Raw genomic sequence first — 20,329 nt, forward strand, 5'->3', positions numbered from 1 at the left:
TTTTTTAAAATATTTTACATTTAACACAGTATTGTCCTGTATTTGCCTTGGGGGTGGGGGAGCTTTGCTGATGCCTGATTGCGTATTTCTGGTTCCAAATGAGATGTGTGATGGATCGATCGGTTCGTAACTCTGGTGTCTGTAACTCTGAGTTTCTACCATAGATGCTGTTTAACTTCCTCCTTGACTGCTACTGAACTGGAAAGTACTTAATCACTGCATATGATCCAAGAACAAAACTATTTTTAACACTTCTACCTTTTCAGCTACATTAACATGTTTTCTTTCACCATCTAGGAATTGGCCTAAACCTTTTATAGGATTTCTTTTGCTCTTTATATACTTAATAACTTCCTTTTTGTGATTCTTAGCCCTACCAAGTGTGGATTTTCCCTGATATCTTTAACATCCATTATCAATTTTCATAACTTCCAATTTCTATTGCTTGATATTTTCTATTTTTCCCATTTGTTATATATTGCTTACCACCCACCCCAAAATTGCTGCCTTCATTTTGCCCCTGAAATGGGCTTTTAGAAAAAGGTGTGCACTTTCTTGACTGTGAAAATGTGGCTTTTTAACTATCTAATAAACTTTTCTTAAATGATTCGCAATTTTCCATCCAATTTTTCTGTCTAAATTTTTGCTCCAAAACAGTTTTGCTGATAATTTGCCTGTGCTCAGGGGAATTAATCTTTTTAAAACATTAAGCATATATACATGGTACTGGTTCAGAATTCTTTATTTTGCTATCCTCTATCATAGGCCCTGTTCTTAGTTTCTTCTCTAAACTAAACATTCCCAAACTGTTCAGTCAGTCTGCATATGGCAGCCTCCCCAATTCCTATAGCCTGTTTCAAAAATCCCCTTTCTATCTGCTAAATCATTTATAGGGAATGGATGGCCAAAACTGAGAACGTATCCAGAGCAGGTTATTCTCCATCCCATACCTTAGACTTCCTAACATTGTCTTTATTTTGGCTACAATTGCGAATGAGTAGGTGTTTCCTTGGAGTTGCTATCAATGACACACAGGTCTTTTCCCTGAGCTGTGCTCTAGTTGGGATGTATCCCCCGGCACATGTCTTGGCAAAGATTTGGGGTTTTTTTCACTCTCAATTTTTGAGCAACTGGGTGAATGGGGAACTACCTATACCATGGATTCTCTAGCCTGAGTTTCATTGAATTAAGAAACAACGATGGATAACCAGTATCCACACTCGTGTTTCCTGCTGGTGCCTATTAAGATTTCCCGCACCACAATGTGTAGGAATTACTGACACAAAGAGGACCATAAAATATGGAATTGGCATTAGTAGGGTCAGTTCTTCATAATTCATTTCTCTGAATAATGACAATGTCATTTTTCAGTGTGTGAGGAGTGACCATTCTCCTTCCCCCATGAGAACATCCTCCAGTAGTGCATGTAGTCTCATATTAATATTGTGTCTCCTTCCAGGCATTTTTACTGCAACCATCACTCTAGACCCTGGGTACATACAGGAAGTCAGGGGAACATACGGTACATGCAAGAAACACTGCTCTGCCTCAGAGTTGGACCCTACTGCATGTCAGAATACAACATAACTGACTTCACCAGCCCCTCCACCTTCATCCTGCTGGGCATTCCTGGCCTAGAGGCAGCCCACGTCTGGATCTCCATCCCCTTCTGCACCATGTACACCATAGCCATCTTTGGGAATTTCATTATTCTGTTCATTGTAAAGAGGGAGCCGAGCCTCCATGGGCCCATGTACTATTTCCTCTGCATGCTGGCTGTCACCGACCTGGTTCTGTCCACGTCCATCCTGCCCAAAACGCTGAGCATCTTCTGGTTCAATTCCAGGGAGATAGATTTCAGTGCCTGCTTCACCCAGATGTACTTCATTCACTCTTTCTTAGTGATGGAGTCTGGGATCCTCGTGGCCATGGCTTTGGATCGTTACGTGGCCATCTGCCACCCCCTGAGATATTCCACCACTCTGACAAACATTCTGGTGGCCAAGATCGGCCTGGCTGTGGTGTTGCGTGGCAGCACAATCGTTCTGCCCTATCTCCTTCTGGCTAGGCAGTGGCCATATTGCAGAACCAACATCATCCCCCACACGCACTGTGAACACATGGCCGTGGTGAAGCTGGCCTGCGCCGACATCCGCATCAATAGTTACTACGGCCTTTTTGTTGTATTCTCTGTGATCTGTGTGGATGTGTTTCTTATTGCTATGTCCTATACCCAGATCCTCATGGCCATCTTCAGCCTCCCCACAAAGGACGCCCGGCTCAAGACTTTTGGGACCTGCAGCTCTCATCTCTGTGTCATCTTAGCCTTTTATAGCTCAGCTATCTTCTCCTCTCTCATGCACCGGTTTGGCCACAATGTTTCCCTGTATTTCCATGTGCTGATTTCCAACGTGTACCTCCTGGTGCCCCCCATGGTAAACCCCATCATCTATGGGGTGAGGACCAAACAGATCAGGAGCAGGGTGCTCCGGATCTTTGCTCATAAACGGACCTAAATTTTTCTCCTGGTGCTCTGGCCCTGCAGAGCTGGCTGGTGACATGGTGCTGGGCCCTCTTCCCTGAATCATTGACTGGACAGTCAAAGTGACATTCAACCCTTTCCTGATCTTACTGTGCTGTGTCAGTGTGACAAACTGGGGAATTGGTCTATGTAGAACTCATTGGGTTGCCCCCTTTCTAATTGCTTGTAACTGGATCCCAGAGGCCCCACATATTCCCTCAAAGCCCCTTCCACTTTTGTGCCTTTTCCCGCAAAGCTCTGCCTCTCACTCTCTCCTCTCCTCCCCTCCCCCATCACTTGGTGGATCATCTCTACCTTCCTCCTCCCTAGTCCTCCCCAGCTGGGCTCCCTCTGCTCCGGGGCTGTGATGGGAGCTGCTGCAGCCTGTGGTTTGTGCTGTTAAGACACAGCGCTGGGGCTGACAGGCCAGTCAGGAGCAGAGAGAGAAGCCAGGAAGCCGTATAAAGGCAACTGAGGGTTGGAGCAGGACTATGTGGTGGGTGGGCGAGATTGTGCATCATACAGCTGGTGGGCCCTAAACCTCAGCTAAAAAGTCCTGAGGGCAGAGACCATTGTGTGGCTTATTTCTTTAGCTTTAAGCTCCTTTTTTTTCCTCCTGGCTGGGGGCCTGTAGCAGGCAGGGTCCCTGCAATGGGAATGGGCTGGGAACCCTTTGCCCTGAGCCAGGCCTCGGGGCCAGGGCAAGGGATCAGCTTGGAAGCGAGGAGGACAGCAGCTGAGAGAGGTGGAAGGATCAGCCCCTGTGTTAGCTGGGAAGGCGGGATTCTGGGCAGAGGCCGGGGTGACTTTGGTAACTGACAGGGAGGGAGATAAGCCAGCTATTTACACACGTACATGGCATCTTATCAGGAACTACAGGGCACCTGTCATAACTATAAAGGGAAGGGTAACAGCTGTCCTGTGTACAGTACTATAAAACCCCTCCTGGCCAGAGACTCCGAAATCCTTTTCCCTGTAAAGGGTTAAGAAGCTCAGGTAACCTGGCTGGCATCTGACCCAAAGGACCAATAAGGGGACAAGATACTTTCAAATCTTGGGGGGGGGGGGGGGGGAAGGCTGTTGTTTGTGTTCTTTGTTTGGGAGGGTGTTCGCTCTCGGGACTGAGAGGGACCAGACATCAATCCAGGTTCTCCACATCTTTCTAAACAAGTCTCTCCTATTTCAAACTTGTAAGTAAATAGCCAGGCAAGGCGTGTTAGTTTTCCTTTGTTTTCTCAACTTGTAAATGTACCTTTGACTAGAGTGTTTATCTTTGTTTGCTGTACTTTGAATCTAAGACTAGAGGGGAGTCCTCTGAGCTCTTTTTAAGTTTGATTACCCTGTAAGGTTATTTTCCATACTGATTTTACAGAGATGATTTTTACCTTTTTCTTTAATTAAAAGCCTTCTTTTTAAGAACCTGATTGATTTTTCCTTGTTTTAGATTCAACGGGATTGGATCTGTATTCACCAGGAGTTGGTGAAAGGAAGGAGGGGGAATGGTTAATTTCTCCTTGTTTTAGATCCCAAGGGGGTTGGAACTGTATTCACCAGGAGTTGGTGGGAGGAAGGAGGGGGAATGATTAATTTCTCCTTGTTTTAGATCCCAGGGGGGTTGGAACTGTATTCACCGGGAGTTGGTGGGAGGAAGGAGGGGAATGGTTAATTTCTCCTTGTTTTAAGATCCGAGGGGTTTGGATCTGTATTCACCAGGGAATTGGTGAAAGGTTTCTCAAGGCTTCCCAGGGGGGGAATCCAATTGGGAATGGTGGCAGCGGGACCAGAGCTAAGCTGGTAGTTAAGCTTAGCAGTTTTCATGCAGGCCCCTACATTTGTACCCTAAGGTTCAAAGTGGGGATACAGCCTTGACAGCACCCGTTTCCTAGGGCTGGAAGTTGAGCGCTGAATGTGAGCATAGCATATACTCTGCATGATGCTTTTTATCAGTGAATCTAGAAGCTCTTTATCTAGGTTGCTACCGGTAGGCACTGCATAGAGGCCAATGATAAGAACATAAGAATTGTCAGACTGGGTCAGACCAAAGGTCCATCTAGCCCAGTATCCTGTCTTCCGACAGTGGCCAGTGCCAGGTGTCCCAGAGGGAAGGAACAGAACAGGTAATCATCAAGTGGTCCATCTCCTATCACCCATTCACTGCTCCTGGCAAACAGAGGTTATGGACACCATCCCTTCCGATGTGCTGCAAGGAACGAAATCAGTGCAGCGTGCCACTCTGCGGTAGCAGCCCACTAGAAATAATAATCATCGGCTCTGCCAAAGTCACCCAGCGAATACATGGCAGATCTGGTCCTCTTCACTCCCAGCTCACTGGTCTCTGCTGATGCCTTATCTCTAGATATCTCTAGACTAAGCTTGTTAAGTTTATGGAGGGGATGGTATGATGGGATAGCCTACTTTTGGCAATTAATTGATCTTTGACTATTAGTGGCAAATATGCCCAACGGCCTGTGATGGGAAGTTAGATGGGGTGGGATCTGAGTTACTATATAGAATTCTTTCCTGGGTGTCTGGCTGGTGAGTCTTGCCCACATGCTCAGGGTTTAGCTGATCGCCATATTTGGGGTCGGGAAGGAATTTTCCTCCAGGGCAGATTGGCAGAGGCCCTGGGGGTTTTTCACCTTCTTCTGCAGCGTGGGGCACGGGTCACTTGTTGGAGGATTCTATGAACCTTGAAGTCTTTAAACCATGATTTGAGGATTTCAATAGCACAGCCATAAGTTAAGGGTTTGATACAGGAGTAGGTGGGTGAGATTCTGTGGCCTGCATTGTGCAGGAGGTCAGACTAGATGATCATAATGGTCCCTTCTGACCTTAAAGTCTATGACTCTATGACTCTAGTTAAATGTCTTGGGCCAAACCCTCAGCTGTTGGAAGTGGGTGCAGCCCCGCTGAAATCAGGGGAGATTTCCTCACTCGATAATCCAAGGGAGAGAGAGCACTAGGCCTCTGTGATGTTGCATGGACCGTCTGAGCCAGGTCTGAGAGAGACTAAGCAAGGGATTGGCAGCTAGGGACTCATGGATTATGTTCCCGGCTCAGAACACTCCCCTTCCTGCTGCTTCAGTTTCCCCATCTGTAAAAGGGGGATACCCTCTGTGAGTAGTGAGCATCTGTCAGTGGTCCATTTGTCACCATGCATCAGTGGGCCACAGCGCAGGATGCCAAATTCAAGACAAACTGCTGAGAAATAGGGCAGATGCACCCCAGAATGGTGGTTATTCTATCATTAGATTATACCAAGCCAGCAAGAAATGTAAATTTCTGTCTCACTGGTCCAGTGTTCCCTCTAATTTTTCCCACCCAAGTGGAAAATGAATTTTGTTATGTGCAGCAATATGATGGTGATGTGTGGGGCTGAGGGTTGGGGTTTGTGGGGCGGTGGGCACTGGCTGGGGGTGCAGGCTCTGGGGTGGGGCCATGGACGAGGGGCTCATGGCTGGGGCAGAGGGTTGGGGTGAAGAGGTGTGAGGGCTTTGGCAGGGGGTGGGTGAGGGGGTAGAGATGAGGAGCACAGGACTGGGGCAGATGGTTGGGTGTTTGGGGTGAGAGTTCCAGCTGGGGGTGCAGGCTCTGGGGTCTGGCCGGGATGAGGCATTTGGGGTTCAGGAACATGCTCTGGGGCTACGTCAGGGACAGGGGACTCCCCCCAGGTCTCTCTCCCCACAGCAGTACCTGGGCTGGGGGAGAGGAGATGCCCTTTCCCTACTATGGCAACTCTGGGCCTGGGGCTGGAGGATAGGCACCCCTTCCGAGCAAGTGCAGGCCGGGGCTGAGCTCAGGCCAGGAGACAGACACCTTGGCCACAGCTGGGTCCAGGCCAGGCCACCCCAGCAGGTCCCCCAGGAGGGTTCCTGGAGCACCTGTGTGGTGCTAAGAAGGCTGTTGCGCAGCCATTGTGCAGCTTACAGGGAACTGCACTGGTGAAGTACTAGCCACAAATGCCGCCTCCTGAGGCATCCCAGCCTTCGGATCACCACCCGGCCACCGGACTCTGTGAGGGTTCGGTCACAGAGACCCCTTGGGACTGTCACCTGATGTGCTGAGACTACCTGTGAGCCCCTTTTCCCTGCCAGCTTGGGACTCCAGAACCCTGTCTTGTTGAGCCAGACAGCTAGACATCCTTAGCAAGTGTTCCTGTCTGCATCACCCAGACACCCACTTCCCAATGGGATCCAAACCCCAAATAAATGTGTGTTACTCTGTATAAAGCTTAGAGAGGGTAAACTCATAAATTGTCTGCCCTCTATAACACTGATAGAGAGATGTGCACAGCTGTTTGCTCCCCCAGGTATTAATCACTTACTCTGGGCTAATTAATAAACAAAAGTGAGTTTATTAAGTATACAAAGTAGGATTTAAGTGGTTTCAAGTAAAAACAGACAGAAAAAAAGTAAGTTAAGTAAAATAAATCAAAATATGCAAGGCTAACTTAATTCACTAAGGATCTAGTTACAAATACTAACTTCTCATGCTAGGTGTTATCTCAGGTACAATGCTTTTCAGACCAAAGGTTTCGTTTATGGCCTGGGTCCAGCAATCACCCACACCCCCATAGTTACAGTCCTATGTTCCAGTTTCTTTCAGTCATCTCTTTGGGGTGGAGAGGCCATCTCTTGAGCCAGCTGAAGACCAAATGGAGAGGCTTCCAGGGCCTTTTACATTCTCTCTCTTGTGGGTGGAAACCCCTTTGTTCTTCTGTGAAAAATCACAGCAGCAAGATGGAATTTGTAGCCACATGGGCAAGTCAAACGTCCATGAATGAATCCGTTGCAGGCCAACGTCATTGTTTACATGTTAGTTTGTACGTTCCCAGGAAAGCTCAGATGTGGATTGGTGTCTCCCAAAGTCCATTGTGAGTTAAATACTTATGATTTCTTGAATGTACCCTACACCATATGTTCGCCAAAAATCCCTTATGTGTTTCGTACAGCAAACTCTTCAAATACAAGCATAGAGCCAATGCTCATAACTCCAGATATAAAAATGATTCATGAATATATTAATCCTATTTGTATGCAGCAGATCATAATGTTTGCAAAGTTATGTTACATGGCATATCTAGCATAAAGCATATTCCAGTTATGTCATATTTACACTCATAAGCATATTTCCAGAAACATATAGAGTGCAATGGCACAGACTCCATGATGAGCATTTAGTGAAAACCAATTTCAACCACATATAGGGTCCTTCCAATCCCAGGAGATCCCCCATATGGGGGGAGGGATAGCTCAGTGGTTTGAGCATTGGCTTGCTAACCCCAGGGTTGTGAGTTTAATCCTTGAGGGGTCCACTTAGGGATCTGGGGCAAAATCAGGTCCTGCTAGTGAAGGCAGGGGACTGCACTCAATGACCTTTTAAGGTCCCTTCCAGTTCTAGGAGATGGGATATCTCCATTAATTTATTTATTTATTATATAGCCAGGCCAATATATAACTCAGATCTTACCTAATGGTCATGCTGGTCCTAATCCTCCTCTGTCCTGTGCATGGAATTTTACTGCCCCAAACAAAGCCCACAGCCTCTGTTTGTGGAAAGTTATTGGCCCAAGGTGGAGTCCATGGTCACATGAGCATATAACATGTCCTCACATGCTTTGATGACTCACATTGTGAGGGATAACTGTCCTTGATGGGCCATCAACATGTAGTTGTGTGGCCTTAATTTAAATTCTACCTGGTAGGTGTTACCCATGAGCACAACACATGTGTAAGATATCAGTACAGTGCCAATAATCAGAACCTCAGACACAAGGTGATATATGCATGTAAATAGCATAGTCTTACTTAGAAAATAATAACTCACCCAACGGTTCTGAAGGAACTCAAATGTGAAATTGCTGAACTACTAACTGTGATTTGTAACCTATCATTTTAATCAGTTTCTGTGCCAAATGACTGGAGGATACCTAATGTTACGCACATTTTTAAAAAGGGCTAATAGAGGTGATCCCAGCAATTACAAGCCAGTAAGCCTGACGTCTTTACCGAGTAAACTGGCTGAAACTTTAGTAAAGAACAAAATTGTCAGACACATTGATGAACATAATTTGTAGGGGGAGACGTCAACCCTGGCCGATGGGGTCGCAATGCCACTCAAATTCGCAGCAACTATCAAAGGTTGTGGTTTCTGCAACCAACCCACAGCCAGCGATTTTCTTACGGATGGATCTATGAATGACTCCAGGAACGTACAGCACTTGAACGGGCTCCTAGAGTTCATGACCCTCATCAAACCCTGCATGGCTTTTAATTTGTTTGATAATAATGAGCTTTTCCCATTGTCTCCACTTGCCTCTGGCCCGTCACCCTCCCCAGCCCTCTCGGGGCACCATATGCCCAGGGAGGGGAAAAGCAGGGGACTGTTTGTCATTCTCACGCTCCCTCATGAGCTGCAGCTGCGCAGGTGAGGCAAAAAATCTGCTGGGATTCACAGTGATGGCTATAAACCGCCCTGCCCAGCGCTCCTCCAGCACTTCACAGAGACTCTCCGGACACCTCCCGCTGGCCCGGGCAGCCCCTGTCTGCTGCGCAGGAGCTGGGTGAGTGCAGGGCTTTGGAGCCCGGAAATGGCCCTGGTTAGTGGCACCTGCCCCACATAACAGCCCAGAGGAAGCACAGAGCTGAGACGGGTGAGAGGGGATCCCGCAGGTTGTGCCAGGCCAAGGAAGCTGAGATAGGGTCAGGCTCAGGGTTTGGGGAGAGAGCTGTGAGAGACACATGTCTGGAAGATTGGTCTGCAGGAAAGGTGCTTAGCTTGGAGGAAAAAAGAACAGGAGTACTTGGGTCACCTTACAGACTAAGAAATTTATTTGGGCATAAGCTTTCGTGGGCTAAAACCCACTTTATCAGATGCATGCAGTGGAAAATACAGTAGGAAGTTATATATACAGAGAGAACATGAAAGATGGGTGTTGCCATACAACTATAACAAGAGTTATTAATTAAGGTGGGCTATTATCAGCAGGAGAAAAAAAAACTTTTTTAGTGATGATCAGGATGGCCCAATTCCAACAGTTGACAAAAAGGTGTTTGTGGATGGGTCATTACACAACGTAATAACTGTTTCCCCATGCTATTTTCCCCTACTGTTACTCACACCGTCTTGTCAACTGTTTTAGCCCAGGAAAGCTTATGCCCAAATAAATACGTTAGTCTCTAAGGTGGCACAAGGACTCCTCATTTTTGCTGATACAGACTAACATGGCTACAACTCTGTAGCTTGGGGGAGCCTCACAGTTTCATTCCCCTTTGACTGCTCAGAAGGGGCAGGGTTATTCAGTGGGGCTTGGCTGGGAAATGTGAATTCAGTGTGAATTTCCCTCTCCCACATGGTGATGTTACCCTGGATTTAAGGGATGTATACACCCGCAAATGTTATCAAACTAATTGCAACACTATTGTGTGCACTCATCCATTATGAATTATTAAAATAGAAGAAAAACATAGTTCAGGATTAACTTGAAGACAGGCTTTCAGAAGCAAGGTCAGAAGGACTGGCAGTTTTTCCTAATCAGTATTAAAAAAAGTAAACATCTAAAAATCATAAAAATATGTAAATAAACATCCTTAAGTCTAGATGCCCCTAATAATAAAAGTGTATTAACAAATTTAAATAGTAATAACTATGACCTGTATGTTTTGTAAAAGTTAGTTATAAAAAAGTTTAAATAATGAAGTGTACTTGGGAGCAGTCCTCGGGACCTATCCCGGGAGAGACATTTTCCTGACATCTTTACTCCCCGGCAGGGAAGCATTTGGCCAGCGCTGATCTGTTGTTCATTACTCAATACCGTCTCAGAATATACGTAAATATTTGGGCTGTTCTAAACCTATTGCTTATGTCAGTGTATGTTTAAATCTAATAAACAGCAGTGTTAGACAAGAGCATGCTGACTTGCCTTACTCCTCGATCAAACAGAATCTCAGAATTCCTGTGAATTTATTCCTTACAGCGCCTGAAGTGAAATAGTTAAGTTGCCCCAGTTAAGTTGCTCCTGTTAGGGGTTCTGACAACCTCAGGTAACAGAGATTCTGTAGGCTTCCGAGCTCTCCCCTGTGTGGCAAAGACCCCTGGATATTCTGGGCAGCATTGTCGGTTTGATAGTATGTGACCATGTTGATCCTTCTAAGGGTCTGATTCTGCTCTCACAAAATGTCTCCCGCCTATGTCCCATTGGATCTAACAGCAACCACTTGCACCTGGCTGAAGGTAGAATTTGGCTGGGAGGTTATGGTTAGAGTATCATTCAGACACAACGGCCCCTTGAAACGTGGGATTAGTTCAATGCATTGGCAACGGCCTCTGTGCTTCACTTTCTATCTGCTGGGAATTTGCTCTCCCACAAGGTGTGTGAATGGTCCATATCCCCTGTGTGTGTGACAGCAGGGCTGTCTCTGGGGTTCATCTCCTGTTACTTATTTGTAGTACAGCAGTACTCAGAAGCCGTAATTAGAAACTCTGCTCGATTCTCTCTCTGTCCTACCTTCAAAGGACAATGGAGGTCTCATCACAAATAGTTTCTAGCCAAGCTTTGAAATGCGCAGATCTAACTGCAGCACATACAAATTACCCCTCACTTGGGATGGAGTGAGCCCTCTGTCGCAGCCAGCCCAGGCATTGACAAGAAGCTGTTTGTCTGCCTGAGTGTTGAGATACCAGTCAGTTAAATGAGAAATCCCCAAAGCAATACCCACTCCTAGGAGTGTCTTACAGGTTTGTAACACTCCTCTGCCAGCAGATGGCTCTCTTGCACTTCCAGGCTCGGGGGCAGTGATTTATGAATGGGCGTGTCCATAGTGCTCATCGGAACCTAGCTCGGGCACTGGTGGATCCTGCGTTGCCACCCTCCGGGAGGTCGGTGTAGTATGATCCTCATTTTACTCCCAGGGGAACTGACGGTGCAAGAGGGAGTCTGAAGAGCACCTGGTTTTCCTGAGACCCCAGCCACAAGCATGGGTCCAGGTGCATGCTTTGGGCAGCAGACATGCCATGGGAATGCTTGGCTGGTTGTTTGCATTGTCAGGCATGGAAACGGGTCTATCAGTTTTCATTTCTCTAATTTCCTCCAGGCCAGAATTGACGGCCATCTTTGCCCTGGGAGTGTCCCACCCCTGAGCCCAGTGGAATAGAAATGGGTTCTTCCAAAATGTGACAGGAGGCTGCGATTCCAGGACAAGCTCTCTGCCTCTCCCTCCAGTGACAGGCAGCCTCCGGGTTGGGGCATCACTGCTTCTTAATTGAGGCCTTGTCTACATGAGAAAGTTGAACTAGTTTTAAACCAATTTAGGTAAACTGGTGCAAACTCCTCTGAGGATGCTCTTATCTCACGTTCAGAAGGGCTTACTGCAGTTTAGCTTAGACTGATTCCCAATCAGCTTAACCCGAATCAAAATAAAGGAGGCCTAACACAGATTTGCACCAGCTGAATGACCTAAGCCCCCTTGTAGACATCCCTATGTCTTCACTTGACATAGCTACCACTTCTTGCAGCGATGGACTAACTACACAGGCAGGAGAAGCACTGTAGAGGAGGATAAGCCCATAGACTTGCACCATTTTAACTAAAATGGTTTAGTTAAACAGATGCAAATCCTTGTGTGGACACTTTTATTGTGGCTTAAATCTCTCCCTAATCTTCTTAAACTAAACTGCAATAAGCCACTCTTAGTCTGAAATCAAAAAGTCCACAAAGTCTTTTGCACCAATTTAACTGAATACGTTCAAAATTGACCCTTCGTCAAACCCATGCAACCCCGTGTATACACGAGCCCCAGCCTCTACTTTGCACCCAGTGACCCCGGAAAACCCAGGCTGGGAGCTGGTGGAAGTTCTCCTAGCATGTGCAAAACCACTAATATGTTGCACTTGGATAATGGGCAGAATTCTGCTCATGGCTCACTCATTATAGGCTGAGCAGTGAATGCTGGTGCCGTTAGTCCTGACAGTGTGGAGTAAAGTTACCAAAAGGTTCCTTCGAGCAAAGCGGGCGACATCTGGAGGTGTAATTCCCAACTCAGGCAGTCGTACCCGCACTAAATCTGACCCAGGTTGCTCACTAAAAATGGAAGTGTAGCTGTCGCAGAGCAAACAGTGGGACAGGCCAGCCTCCCAAATACACAGCTAGGGGTTCTGATGGGCTTGAACTTGGCCCCCACACCACCAAGGCTACCCTGCTTTGTTTAGCTTCCTGGCTCTCTCAGAGCTGGGAGTGACATCTACAGCTGCATTGTTGACAAACCCACAGACACTAGATGGAGGAGCGAGAACGTCATTGGAGGGAAAGCTGGCAAGCGTGCCCTGCATTCTCATCATGAAATCATTAGGTCCCAATCCTTCAGGCACTTTGTGGGCAAAGCTCCCGTCAATGTCCATGGGACTCCTGGGCTCAGAGAGCTCCCAGGTCAGACCTCTGGTATAAACCTCCTGCGTCCTTCCTCCAAAAGGCAGGGCCGTGAGAATGGCCACATCTCTCCCAGGAATACGCCGGGCTCAGTTCTGCGTCTCCTGACACTCAAGCAGGGCAGCTTCACTCTAGCTGTTAATCCTGCAAAAAGAGACTTTAGACACAGCAGAATCAGGGGTTTGCTCTTCTCACATGAATTTATTGCTGGAATTGATGCTGGCTTGACAGTCTTGGAGAAAGCTACAGGGGAGCAAATCTACAATCCCCCAAGCCATTCCACTAGGCCTCACCTCTGACCAACAGAGGCTGCCTCTATGGACCAGAAGGGCAGCTGAGCCTCCCGGGCCCACTCCATGCCATCCTCTTTGCTGAATTCCCTCCAAGGGACTAATTAGCCACCACTGTCCCACAAGTATCAGGGCTGAGTCATCCACACCCATTACTCACGTGAATGGTGAATGGTAATCCTCACATCACTTTCCATCCCCTCCCTCCCCTGCTGCTGGTATTCAGGAGGCTTTGCACAATTAGTCAAAACCATTAAAATCAGGTCTCTCTTTCAGCTGGCGGCAATGGGCCAGATCTCCCGCTGGTGTAAATGGTACAACTCTAATGGCTGTCTGCCCATTTACGCCAGCTCAGGACTGAGCCTGATGAGTCTATTTTCAGGCAGGTTTTTCATGGACAGTTCATAGAGCATCTAATGAGAGGAGTGTAGAGAAAAAGAAACAGAGCTTTGAACTGCTACGGAGCCCTCACTTACCGCTAAAAGCCTCTGTAATGAGGGTGGAATGGCTGCAGTGTGGGAGCCAGGAATAGGCTATTTGTGACTCACTCTTCATGTGCCATTAGCTCAGGATACATGAAGAACTAATGGTGACAAAACACCACCTTATCATGTTCCCATCAGATGGTTAACGATTGTTTTAATGGTTAGTTACAGGGGCAGGAAGCCACCATGCCGTGGAACTGAACATGCCCAACCAGCCCCACCATGGCAACTTCCAACTGGACCATGCTCCACCCCTCCACCTTCATCCTCCACGGCATCCCGGGGCTGGAGGCGGCGCATGTCTGGATCTCCATCCCCTTCTGCTCCATCTACATTCTGTCCCTCCTGGGGAACGGCCTCCTCCTGGCTGTTATCAAGACTGAGCCGAGCCTCCATGAGCCCATGTACCTTTTCTTTTCCATGCTGGCGCTCGCCGACCTGGTCATCTCCACCACCACCGTGCCCAAAATCCTCTGCATATTCTGGTTCAGGAACAATGCCATTCACACCAATGCTTGCCTGGCCCAGATTTTTTTGATTCACTCACTTACTACCATGGAGTCTGGGTTCATGCTGGCCATGGCCTTTGATCGTTATGTTGCGATCTGTAACCCGCTGCGACACTCGGCCATCCTCACCAATCGGGTTGTAGCCAAGCTAGGGCTGGGTGTTGTGATGAGGGGGGCCGTGTTACTGGGCCCTCACCCATTCCTGCTGAAGCAGCTCCCATATTGCAGGACCCATGTGATTTCTCACACCTATTGTGAGTTCATGGCACTGGTGAAACTGGCCTGTGCAGACACGACGGTCATGAGAACCTATAGTCTGCTTGTGGCATTTCTAACAGCGGGGTTAGATTTTATCCTCGTTGTCTTGTCCTACATCCTGATCCTCCGGGCCGTCTTCAGCCTCCCCTCCAAGGATGCACGGCACAAATCCTTGAGCACCTGCGGCTCCCACATCTGTGTCATGCTGGTGTTTTACACTCCTGCATTCTTCTCCTTCCTCTCCCACCGCTTTGGCCATGTGGCTCCCCACATTCACATCCTCATTGCAAACATGTACGTTCTCTTCCCTCCCATGTTGAACCCCATCATCTATGGGGTGAGAACCCCGCGGATCCGGCAGAGGGTGCTCCACGTCTTGGGCATCAAACCATCCTGAAACCCACAGCTCGGGTCAGCACCTGGGGAGCAAGGTCCGTGCAGGTGACGTGAGGGCCAGCAAGGCCGGGGATGCAGATGGCTCAGTCACCCCCTTAATGTGAAAAGCCACCTCAGGCTTGCTGAGCAACAGGGCTAATAAATACCTTTTTCTGGGTCTGCAGCACAACACGGCTTCGACTTTTCATGGCTCTAGGGTTCTCACTCATCATTTTCACTCGCCACAGTGAAATCAGGGCCTCATTGTCCGAGGCGCTGTACGACATACAGCTAGAGATGGTCCCTGCCCCATGAGCGTCAATCTGTGCATTTTGATGCCCAGTTGTTTGCCCCTCTCCTCCCACCATGTGCCCTCTCATGCCTCTCATGCCCCTCTCCTCCCACCATGCCCCTCTTGTCCCAGCTGGAAAGGGTTCCCATCGTCCTGGCCTGATCCTGTCCCAGGCTTTGGGTGGGTATCCAGACACAGATCCAGCTACCAGTTTTCTAGCAGTGTTTGCAATTTCCAAGTTTTCTGCTGTGCTAGCCCTCGCTCCCGATGGAGCAGAAACTGCTGTCCCCAGCGCTTGGTCACTTCTGCAGCCACGGAGTTCTCTTTCAGGGTCAGGCTTTTTAATAACATGCCTTAGGGAGGTTGGGAGGGGGCTGGGAAGGAGCAGGCTGCTGTAGAGAGTTGGGGAGGGGACTGGGAAGGAGCGGGCTGCTCTAGGGAGGGTGGGAGGGGGCTGGGAAGGAGTGAGCTGCTGTAGGGAGGGAGGGAGGAGGGGGCTGGGAAGGAGCGGGCTGCTGTAGGGAGGCGGGGAGGGGGCTGGGAAGGGGCTGGGAAGGCTCCCAATGATCCATCCAGCCCAGTCTCCTGTCTTCCAACAGTGCCCAGTGCCAGAGACGTCAGAGGCAATGAACAGAACAATTTTTCAGTGATCCATCCCCGGTCATCCAGTCCCAGCTTCTGGCAGTCAGATGTGTGGGGACCCCCAGAGCAGGGGGCTATATCCCTGATAAAAGTGGCTAATAGCCATTGATGGATTTATCCTTCATGGATTTATCTAGTTCTTTTTTTTTTTGAACCTTGTTATACTTTTGGCTTCCACACCATCCTCTGGCAAAGAGTTCCACAGGTTGACTGTGCACTGTGTAAGGAAATACTTCCTTAGGTGTTTTTTAAACCTGTTGCCTATTAATTTTATTAGGTATCCCCTGGCTCTTGTGTTATGTGTTCCTTATTTACTTTCTCCACACCACTCATGACAGTACAGACCTTGATCATATCCCCCCTCAGTTGCCTCTTTCCCAAACCAAATAGTCCCTGCCTTCAGCAGTGGCTACACTACGGCTTGACACCATTACTGCTCACCTACATGCTGTGCTGAGCTAGTGCTCCCCTCCACCTACCCACCCCAGCCTAGGAGACAAGGCAGTTTCCCTTCCCCTGTGCCAGAGCTGCGCTGTACTGGGTGCTCGGTGCAGGACATCACCTCCCTGGCAATCCATTGCTAGCTACAGTAGAGGAGATTCCTAGGTACCAGCCTCCCTCAGATACAAGGAGCAGGCCCCAGAGAGCACTGAGCCCTTAGCCGCTGTTCTGGTGCCATGGCAATGCTCTGGAGTGAGCAGGCGACACAACCTGGACACCCTGGCTGCGCGCTCTAGGGAAGGGGTGGAGTTAGTGAGGCATCATGCCAACAGGAAAGCCCCCTCCACCTGAGAACCTTTACTAAGCTCCACCCAAGGCTGCCTCCCCATTACTGATAGTTGTGTATAAAAGCGTGCACAAGGGATGGCTCCCTCCCCCCTCTTTTAGGGGCTGTCTATGTGTGCCGACAACTGGATCCCCTGGAGGGCAGCCAGCGGGACAGAGTTCTCCTCTTGGAGTATCCCCCACTGAGAAAGGTCACTACCACTGGGATTTTAGTAGCAAGGTTCACGGATTCTCTCCCTGTCCAGGGATCTGGATTGTCCCTTTTCAGGGACTCAGGCCAGTTACTGTTTGAAGAGTTCAGTGACGCCTGGGCACCAGTGTAAACACTTTTCCCCAGGACACAGCCCATCCTTCTGGTTTTCGTTGCTGTGGCCAGACCCCAGACCAGCCCTTTGCTTCTGCAGGAACACCCCAGTCTTGCTCCGTAGTGTGGTGGTCACCCCGCTCCGGCCCTGAAGGGGTTAAAACACCCCTGGGAGAGGGCTGCCCTGGGGAGCCAATGGTAAAAGCAGCCTGGAGAGGGCTGTGGCTGGGGAAAACAGCTGAGTGAATAGCTGGCCACAGGTGTGGCTGGCTTAGTCCGGCCACAGCTGGCCTGGATAAAAGGTGCTGTGGACTAGGAGTTGAGGAGTCTCCCTCTAGAACTGGAGTAGGAAGGGTTGGCTGCCTGGGAAAGAGGTACCCGATCAGAGCCGTGCTGGGGAAAAGGGCAAGAGGAGCTGGGATGCTCCAGCCTGGCAACTCCCCAGGCTGAGGCCTTGGTCAAGGCCTGTGGACAGGGGCGGCTCTAGCTTTTTTGCCGCCCCAAGCACGGCAGTCAGGCTGCCTTCGGCGGCATGCCTGCGGGAGGTCCCTGGTCCCGCGGCTTTGGCGTACCCGCCGCCGAATTGCCACCGAATCCGAGGGACCGGCGGATCTCCCGCAGGCATGCTACCGAAGGCTGCCTGACCGCTGCCCTCACAGGGACTGGCAGGAGCACTGGTGCCTGGAGCCGCCGCTGCCTGTGGAGGTACTGGAGCTGCAGAGGTGTGGCCCGGGAATAGGCAAAGGCAGCAGGTCGTAACCCCCTTGCCGATGATGAGTGGCTAACAGACTGCAGTCTGCTCTAGTGAGCGGGGGCTAGATGATGACTGGCAGTAGCCGCTGAGGCAAGGTGGGTTTAGAGGGTTGGGGGTTCCCCTGGGAGGGACAGACCCAGAGTGTGGAGGTACTGCTGGGGCACAACCCCGAGGTAAAAGGGCACTGGGGTCTTGGAGGGACACTGGGGTCTGAGGCAGGTGAGCCACCAGCCTACAGAGGGCGCTCCAGGCTGGAATCGAGCTAATTCCCAGAACAACCAGCAGGAGGCGCTGCGCCGGTGAGTCGTCGCTTTGCTACATGCTCCCAGGGTAATTTGTGTCTCCCATAGAGGTTTCTGTCATTCTATCCTTTATTCCTATGCAATAAACTGTCTGCCCGTAACACTGTGCAACCCACCTGCTGTCCCAGCAGCCCTGCCCAGTTGCTGCATTAAGTCCTGGGACAGAAAGTGGAATTTCCTAGTGGCAAGTTAATGAGGGATCTGTGCACTGCAGGGGAGGAAGAGACTCAGTCTCCCTGGACAGCTCCTCTGCAGTAAAGGGAAGATAAGCAGATCACAGCCAATCTGTCACACTCTCAGATAGCCCCAAAGTCCAAGGGGACAATGCCTAGCTTGGAGGCCTGAGTTAAGAAAGCTGCCTGGGACACCCTTCCTGTCACTCTTCATGCTGTGTAGGGGTCTGTGTCTGTGTCCCGGGTGCACACAGCAATCCCACAGCAAAGCACTCTCTTTCTCTGGCACACAAGAGGAAGCTTTGGGCTCTCCAATGACTCCTGTCTGGCTTGAAGCTCCCGGGGCAATGCTATAAAGGCCTCTCTGAGCCCAGCCCACCTGTGCCATCAGCGTCTAGAAACCAGGGCCGGCTCCAGGGTTTTGGCCGCCCCAAGCAGCCAAACAAAAAAAAAACAACAACAACAAAAGCCGCAATCGCGATCTGTGGCGGCAATACAGTGGGAGGTCCTTTGCTCCGAGCAGGAGTGAGGGACCGTCTGCCGAATTGCCGCCGAACAGCTGGACATGCCGCCCCTCTCCGAAGTGGCCGCCCCAAGCACCTGCTTGGTAAGCTGGTGCCTGGAGCTGGCCCTGCCCAGAAACATGGGACAAACTGGAGTGAAAGGGCCCCAGCGCGACCTGCCAGGTCACAGTCTGAACAGGAGCCATGGTGGGTGGGTGGCATCTCTGTCCAGCCCCATAAACCCTCCCCTGCCCAGAGCAGGATTTTCCAGCATCTCCGCACACTGTTCCCCCTGGCTCTCTGGTCCCTGCAGACACCCTCCCTATCTTCCATGGTCTCCCAGCTGCTTAGGGGGCCTCATGTGCATCCAGGTGGTTGGAGCTCAGGGAGCCACGGGGCTGCAATGGGGAAAGCATAGGAGTGAGTGTCTCAGTTGAAGACTGTTTTCCTAACTTTTTTTGTACAGTTTCCCACAACTCAGTTTCCCCACAAGCATTCCTTTATTAGTCCCATGGTCACTTGGTGTTAGTTACATCTAAACTATCAATAGACAGCCTGAGATTCTGTATCCTAGCAACAACACAGATATAAGCAACAGGTTCAGGCCTGGGAAGTACCTTCCCACGTGGCACCCTGCTGACCGGTACTGAGATACCCCCTCGGCTGTGGAGATGTAACCCTCCAGCGGGGATTGTGAGCAATACCCTGCCAGAGGTGGGCCTCCCTTGGCCCTAGGGAAGCGTCCCCAGCTGCACAGTCATTGCCAGAGGCTTGGGACACCTGGGACCTTCTCCCACACATGTGAAGGGGTAGGAGACTTGGGGGCATGACGGGAGCTTAGCCTGTGCAGTGACTTTTTGAAAGCCCTGGGGTTGAGACCTCCAAGCTCCCTTCCAGGAGATGGAGGGGGCTGAGTGCCCTGCTCCTGGAGGTGCCTCCACTCAGTTACATTCCCTTTCCTGGCTCTGCCCTCTGGGGTTTAACAGACACCTCTGTGGACAGAAACTGGCTTCAGCCATATTGTGTCATTAACTGTGAGCTGTGCCCTGGCTCTGCCCAGTGGGGCCCCATCTCCACAATGGCAGGGAGGGAGTCATCCTTTCTGTGTGCCTGTCCCCTGCCTAGGGGCTGTGACACTGCCTGGGTGTCCCCACTGTGGGCCTCTCTCAGGAGACGGGGGGGGAGAGCTGCCCATCCCCCATTTGCCCATCCCCCATCTGCCCATCCCCCACCCGTGGGTGTCTCTCTTGCTGTCTCTCAACTCTGCCTGCACCCCACCCCATGAGTGAGTGACCAGCCGCCCTCCCCATTAACACCCCACTGAGACTGAGGAACAACACCCGCCCCCTCAGGACACTGACTGACAGTGCCCTAAGCCAATGAGATGCCAGAGAGAAGCTCTGCAACATTCACCTCACGCTCTCATTGGCTGTGCGGGCCTGATGGCAAGATGCTCCCCCCAGCACCTGGGGAGAGGGAGGCCTGAAGGGAGGGACAGCTCCACATTAACCCTTCCATGGTGTTATGGGCAGCTCATGGCTGCCTGGGGGCTGCACCTCCTCCTGGCCCCATGTCCCCTGGCAGGAGACCCCCAAGCCCTAGCTGTTGCAAAACAAGCAAGTGCAATTTGGGGTTGCATTAACAGAGGTGTACAAGGCAAGTCACCGAGGTGAGTACTGCTCTACTTGGCACTGGTTAAGGCTCAGCTGGAG

The 20,329-nt window shown here is 50.1% G+C and overlaps 2 protein-coding genes across 2 annotated transcripts; both read left to right on the forward strand.

The window, feature by feature from the left end:
- The first annotated feature begins 1,568 nt into the window (after positions 1–1,568).
- LOC103307279 (olfactory receptor 52E2-like) lies at positions 1,569–2,516 on the forward strand. Its single transcript, XM_008177904.2, has one exon. The coding sequence runs from the start codon at positions 1,569–1,571 to the stop codon at positions 2,514–2,516; it is 948 nt and encodes a 315-aa protein (XP_008176126.2).
- An 11,425-nt stretch (positions 2,517–13,941) lies between these two features.
- On the forward strand, positions 13,942–14,883 carry LOC101942823 (olfactory receptor 52D1-like). The gene has a single exon (XM_005314634.2). The coding sequence runs from the start codon at positions 13,942–13,944 to the stop codon at positions 14,881–14,883; it is 942 nt and encodes a 313-aa protein (XP_005314691.2).
- Positions 14,884–20,329: the final 5,446 nt, after the last annotated feature.

Source organism: Chrysemys picta, chromosome 1, assembly GCF_011386835.1.
Source record: "Chrysemys picta bellii isolate R12L10 chromosome 1, ASM1138683v2, whole genome shotgun sequence".
Lineage (NCBI taxonomy): Eukaryota > Metazoa > Chordata > Testudines > Emydidae > Chrysemys > Chrysemys picta.

Coding starts and splice junctions, on each gene's coding strand:
- LOC103307279 (XM_008177904.2), top strand. CDS start 1,569: ATGTCAGAATACAACATAACTGACTTCACCAGCCCCTCCACCTTCATC.
- LOC101942823 (XM_005314634.2), top strand. CDS start 13,942: ATGGCAACTTCCAACTGGACCATGCTCCACCCCTCCACCTTCATCCTC.